Source organism: Chrysochloris asiatica, unplaced genomic scaffold (genome assembly GCF_000296735.1).
Source record: "Chrysochloris asiatica unplaced genomic scaffold, ChrAsi1.0 scaffold00096, whole genome shotgun sequence".
NCBI lineage: Eukaryota > Metazoa > Chordata > Mammalia > Afrosoricida > Chrysochloridae > Chrysochloris > Chrysochloris asiatica.
The window spans coordinates 5,372,060-5,378,482 of NW_006408614.1; the positions used below are offsets into that span (position 1 = coordinate 5,372,060).

The following is a 6,423-nucleotide window of genomic DNA, read 5'->3' on the forward strand; positions in this document are numbered from 1 at the left end:
AGTGAAGACAGTGGTGTAGTCATGGCTCTCAGCTCAACCTAAAACATTTGTAAATAAGGGAACACGAAAGCTTGCTGAAAAATGGACAAGTGTATTGAAAAGCAAGGAGACTGTTTTGAAAAATAGTACATTTGTCTTATTAAAAAGTTGATTAAAATAAATTCTATAGCCAGAGTGCAGATCATTTTTTACTCACCTTCGTGTGTGTGTGTGTGTGTGTGTGTGTGTGTGTGTGTGTAAGCAGGAACTGAAAATGGAAACAGCTACACAGAAATTTTTTACTCAGGATATTGCTACACATTAAAAATTGTAATGTTATGCAGAGCTGGAGACTGTGGAAAACCCAGAACTTTCATATATAGTTGAGTTAGAGTGTGAGATTGTTCAATATTCTGAAAAGCATTTGTCAGTCTATTAGCACAACCACCTCACTCTTAGGGATCTAGCATACTCTTATGTAAGCAAAAGAATAATTCATTGTCAACAACTATGCCCACAGATCAAAACTCACATATATCCAAATGACATGACTATAAAGGACGTATGTAAGAACGTTAGGTACAAATGTGTATATGAAAAGAAATATTGGGGAAAGCCTAAATAGCAATACTGGGTGGATGAATAATCCATAAAACATCTGAAGTAAAGGATTTTATGCAGCGATTTAAAAGACTTCCCAGATTCATACTTCGTACATTCCATGGTCTGATTTTCAATGGATGTTTACAGCTGTTTCTCTTCATTTTGAGTTGTGCCCCATCAGCAAATGAGGTCCCGCGGGCTCTTCTCCCACAGGCTTTACTCCATTCGCATCATCATGGTCAACTTTACTTAGTCCATCACTCCTTCTTCCTAGTCTGTCTTCGTCTGGAAGCTCATCTGAAACCTGTCCACCATGGGTGACCCTGCTGGTATTTAAAATACTGGTGGCATAGCTTCAGAATCACAGCAACTCACAAGCCACCACTGTATGACAAACTGACAGACTAATGGTGGTGGATTTCATTGATACATATATATAAAATTCTGCTGAAACACTGCAAAATGTATATATAAACACCCTGTCTGTCAGTGTCACCTGATACTGTTTGCCCGCCCCTAGAATCTTGTGATGGAACACCCCAAAAAGGTTGCTTAATTGTCTTGTTTCTAAACTCACAGTACAAGACTGGGCAAGATGTCTGTGTGAAGCAAAGATCAAAAGCTACTCTTGTTTGAGAAGCATACAGAAATAATCTCAAATACTACTCATTCATGATTATCTCTATGGATGAATCACCGGCAGGCAGTGCATGTGTCTTTGTAGATGGGTGGAGGAATACACGCCCTCTCTTGGGGCAGGTTTTGTGCCTGTACTTCCGCTAACTAAGTTTAGAATCCAAGCAGCAAGTTGCAAGTAGCTCTGGACCGCAATTACAGATGGCACCTGCAATTTTGAGGGGCTTCCTTCCTCTGTGTGTGTGTTTCCTGCTGACATCTGACTTTGTCTCCACAGGCAAGCTGCTGGTCGTACCCATGGATGGGAGCCACTGGTTCACCATGCGTGCCGTTGTGGAAAAACTCATCCAGAGAGGGCATGAGTTGGTTGTAGTCATGCCAGAGGTGAGTTGGCATCTGGACAAATCCTTCAACATCACAATAAAGACCTATTCAACTTCTTACACATTGGAGGACCTGGATCGGGAGTTCATGGTTTTGGCCAATTCTCATTGGAAAACTCGGGACTTGAATTTACTTTCTGTATTAATGAATCCAAACTACACCTTGTTCGATTACTATTTTTCACATTGTAGGAGTTTGTTCAATGACATAAAATTAGTGGAGTTCATAAAGGAGAGTTCTTTTGATGCAGTGTTTACGGACCCTTTTGATCTGTGTGGCTTAATTGTTGCCAAATACTTTTCACTCCCCTCTGTGGTCTTCACTAGAGGACCATTTTGTCATTATCTTGAAGAAGGTGCCCAGTGCCCCAGTCCTGTTTCTTATGTTCCCAGAGGTCTCTTAGGCTTCTCGGACACCATGACCTTCAGAGAGAGAGTAAGGAACCTCATCTTCCACTTGGAGGAACATTTATTTTGCCGCTATTTTCTCAAAAGAGGTGTGGAAATTGCCTCTGAGATTCTCCAAACACCTGTGACAGCTTATGACCTCCACAGCCACACATCAATTTGGTTGTTACGGATGGACTTTGTCTTGGACTACCCCAAACCTGTGATGCCCAACATGGTCTTCATTGGCGGCATCAACTGCCATCAGGGAAAGGCATTGCCCAAGGTAAGTTACCTCTCCATTCGTCCATAAAGAAGCATCTGCCTGTGCGCATTAAGATAATAATAGCAATAAAAACAAAGACTCCTCACTGAATCAGGACTTGCCATTTACATGCATCACATTTGTCATTTCTTTCTGGTATAATGACTTATTTTATGCCAATTCTTTTCCTTGTGGGTTGACAAATTCCATAAAATGCTGCCCATACATATATATGTGTATATGTAGATTACTGGCGACCTTACAGGCTGCAGTTTCAACAATACTTGTATTTGAAAAGCACACTAAAAATGAAATTGGTGTTTTCGCTGACTCTATACCACTTCCCATAGGAAAATGCTCTGAAGGGATATTTCTGGAACGATTTAATATATTTATGCATACATAGAATGCAATTTTCACATCCATTTTAATAAAATGAAATCTGGACTTGGGTTGGACTTACTGTTCTTTATCTTGCATTTTTCACTTGCCAATAAATTGTAGATCTCTTTGAAAGTGCAGCTATATGAATCTAGCAAGGTCTTTTAAATCACTGCATAAAATCTTTTACTTCAGATGTTCTATGGTTTATTCATCCACCCTGTATTGATATTTAGGCTTTTTCCAATATTTCTTTTCATATACACATTTGTACCTAACATTCTTACATATGTCCTTTACAGTCATGTCATTTGGATATATGTGAGTTTTAATCTGTGGGCATAATTGTTGACAATGAATTATTCTTATACTTACGTAAGAGGTAAGAGTAAGCTAGAGCCCTGAGAGTGAGGTGGTTGGTTGTGTTAAATGGTCTGTACCTATGACATTTAATAGGCTGACAAATGCTTTTCAGAATATTGAACAATCTCACACTCTAACTCAACTATATATGAAAGTTCTGGGTTTTCCACAGTCTCCAGCTCTGCATAACATTAAAATTTTTAATGTGTAGCAATATCCTGAGTAAAAAAATTCTGTGTAGCTCTTTCCATTTTCAGTTCCTGCTTTCTCTCTCACACACACACAAAGTTGAGTAAAAAATGATCTGCACTCTGACTATAGAATTTATTTTAATCAACTTAAAAAAAAAAGACAAATGTATTATTTTTCAAAACAATCTCCTTGCTTTTCAATACACTTTGTCCATTTTTTTAGCAAGCTTTTGTATTCCCTTATTTACAAATGTTTTAGGCTGAGCTGAGAGCCATGACTACACCACTGTCTTCACTTCTCCATCAGAGGTGACTCTTTGTCCTCGAAGGACTGTTTTCAGGGAACCAAACAGATGAAAATCTGATGGAGCAAGATCAGAACTATAAGGAGGATACTGTAATACCTTGTAGAGTGTCAACAGTGTGGGCAGAGGTGTGTGGATGTGCATTATCATACAAGATCGCAATGCCCTTGGGTAGCAGTCCTCTGCATTTAATACGAAGTTTAGACTTCAGCTCTTCAGTGAGCTTCTCACTGTGATGAGCACTGTTGATTGTTGAACATTTTACCTGATAGTGTTACAATACTGACCCTTGAGAATCACAGAAAACTGTAAGCATCAATTTCCCAGCTATGGCTGACTTTTGAATGTTTTCTTGGTTAGTGATTGAGGATGTTTTCGATTCCATACTCTGCCATTTACTCTCAGGCTCATAGTGATGAATCCGTGTCTTGTCATCAGTAACCACTTTTTAAAAGAAACTTGTACCCTCCTTCGAGTGTTGGCCCAAATTTTCTTTGCAAATGTCCAAACGCTTCTGTGTATGCTCTTCCATGATTCCTTTCTGTACCCATTTCATACTAACGTTCCTAAACCCAAGTCTGTCATGGATTATTTCATAGGTGGAGCCATGGTTGATTTGCAAATGATTTGCTTCATAATCCACTGTCAGCTCTCTATTCGACAGAATTATTCCACATTGTACGCTCAATGTTATCATCAGTGATGGATGGGCATTTTGGTATAACAATGGTGTGGATAATTTTTGACTCTTGTGCACACACACGTGTGTATGTGTATATGTATATATGTCATTTGCTGTTTCTCCTTTGTGAGTTACATGTTCACATTCTTCAATTATTTTATTGGGATGCTTGTCTTCTTGTAACTAACTAGTATATGTGAATCTACAAACCACTTGCTGAGTTGATTTAGACTGATAGTAATTCTATAGGTAAGAGTAGAACTGCCCAATAGGCGCTCCAGGTTGCAATCACGTGGAAGCAGATGACCTCATCTTTTTCCCATGGAGCAGTTGGTGGATGTAAATTGCTGACTTTCTGGTTAGCAACCAAACACTGAACCACACTGCCACCAGGCTTAGGAACAGCACCACTTAGATTTTATATGTGCTACAAATAAATTTTTACAACGATTTTTAATCTTTGGGTATCTTTTGTCAGGCAGAACTTTTATTTTGAGGTTGTCAAATTGGTTAACTTTTCTCCGAGTGATTTTTCTGTTTCAAGTTGTTTAGGTTTTTTTCAAGACTATGCAAATAGTTTCCAAGCCTGCATAAAGGTTTTCTCTGTATTTTGCTGTAATGCTTTTAAATTCATCCAGTACTAATTTCTTTACTATTTACTATGGCAACTTTTTACCTATGAAGTGTAAGGATATAAAGTTTTTTCTAAATAGATACCAATCATACCCGTACCATTTAATTTTTTTTAAATCCCATTTTTAATTCATTAAACCAAAATGCATCTTTATTATATTTAAAATTTTTATCTTGATTTACTTTTTTTGTTCTTTTTGCTTCTGAACTATAGGGAGGATACTTAGTTGTAGTGCACCGATCTATTGATCTATTGTGGTGCCTGCGCCGTACCGCTGTGATTATAGCACCTTGTAGTAGGTGTTAGGATCTCTCATGGCACGTCCCATACTCACTATATATTTTTTATAAACTTTTGTGGCAGTTATGATTTATTCTCCCACATAACTCTTAACATTAATTTCAGGAAAATAGTTATCTTTTTTTTTTAAGTTTTTATTGTGAATTGAGTGATAGTTTACATGGGATAACATCAGTTTTACACTCATCTTATCATATTCGGTTCACTGAAATGATTGCAATCATATTCGTTTCATTGCAATGATTACAATCCCCTGTATACTTCATCATTCAACAGTATTTGCTTCTATTCCCTCTGCTTTTTTTTTTTTTGGGATGTGCACCAAAACACTCAGGAATATACAATCATTCAAACAGTCAAGCTTACATCCCGGCCACGAGCACACATTCTCTCTCCCTCCATGAGTCTAGAGTCCTCAGCTGCTCCATCTCTCCATGTCGTCATCTCTGCCTCCATCTCTGGTATCGCTGCTTCTTTGGGTAGGGTCCCACACTCTGCTCCCACTCTTCTCCTTTGATGGTCCCAGGGTCCTCTGCTCTGGGACTGTAAGATCGATCAATCACCTCTTTTTGCTACAAGACTTCTACCTTTACAGTTGCAACAATCACAATTAATCATGATAACAATTACTCACTTTTGAGTCATGAGAGTCTTGTCCCCATCTCTTTTCACCAGATCTGTCTAGACAGAATGAAAACCACTCAGTGGGGATTCTACCTTCCCCTGCACACTCTGAGTCTAAACTCCCTCTTGGAAACTTGTACGTGGGTCCCTTCATGCCTTTACACACACACACACACACACACCCTCCCATTTTAGGTAGCCAATGTCTAAGTTGCCCATCCCTATCAATCCTGTGTACAGAGGGAAAGGGAATGATCCTTGCTGTAAAGATTCTTTCCTTCTTGGTTGGCATTTTAAGCTACTACATCCATAAGTATAAGTCAAGTTCATCAGATTGTAGCAATTTACACTTGTTTTCTTTTTAAAACAACAAAAAATATCGCCCCTCCTCTTTTCCTTCCTCTAGTCAGATTTTGCACATCCAGCCACTGAAGCTAGGTCCAATGGGCTCTATCTGCAAATTGGGCACCTTGTGCATATTCCCTCACTTCATATCAACTAGATGCTTTGCTCTCAGCTCTAGCCCTCCTTGGCCATGTCCTTGTCCATGGGCTCAGGAGTCCCCAGGTCTCATCGTACTTCAAGCCAACGACCTCTGTGTAACTTGGTTGGACTCTGCCCACCTCTTCATTGCTGCTTTACCCCCACTTCCTCACACCAGTAAACCCACATATTCATCAGCAAGCTTAC

At 39.1% G+C, this 6,423-nt stretch overlaps 1 protein-coding gene across 1 annotated transcript; it reads left to right on the forward strand.

The window, feature by feature from the left end:
- The first annotated feature begins 1,419 nt into the window (after positions 1 to 1,419).
- Positions 1,420 to 2,783, forward strand: LOC102833417 (UDP-glucuronosyltransferase 1-8-like). Its single transcript, XM_006866808.1, has 3 exons — positions 1,420 to 2,293; positions 2,352 to 2,444; positions 2,758 to 2,783. Exons 1-3 carry the CDS (start codon positions 1,420 to 1,422, stop codon positions 2,781 to 2,783), a joined length of 993 nt encoding a protein of 330 aa, XP_006866870.1.
- Positions 2,784 to 6,423: the final 3,640 nt, after the last annotated feature.

Excerpts from the sequence above, each read along its gene's own strand:
- LOC102833417 (XM_006866808.1), top strand. The coding sequence starts at position 1,420 with ATGGCACCTGCAATTTTGAGGGGCTTCCTTCCTCTGTGTGTGTGTTTC. Across the intron at positions 2,294-2,351 it reads GGTAAGTTACCTCTCCATTC|ACTCCTCACTGAATCAGGAC; the intron begins GTCCATAAAGAA and ends ATAAAAACAAAG. Across the intron at positions 2,445-2,757 it reads TTATGCCAATTCTTTTCCTT|ATCTCTTTGAAAGTGCAGCT; the intron begins GTGGGTTGACAA and ends AATAAATTGTAG.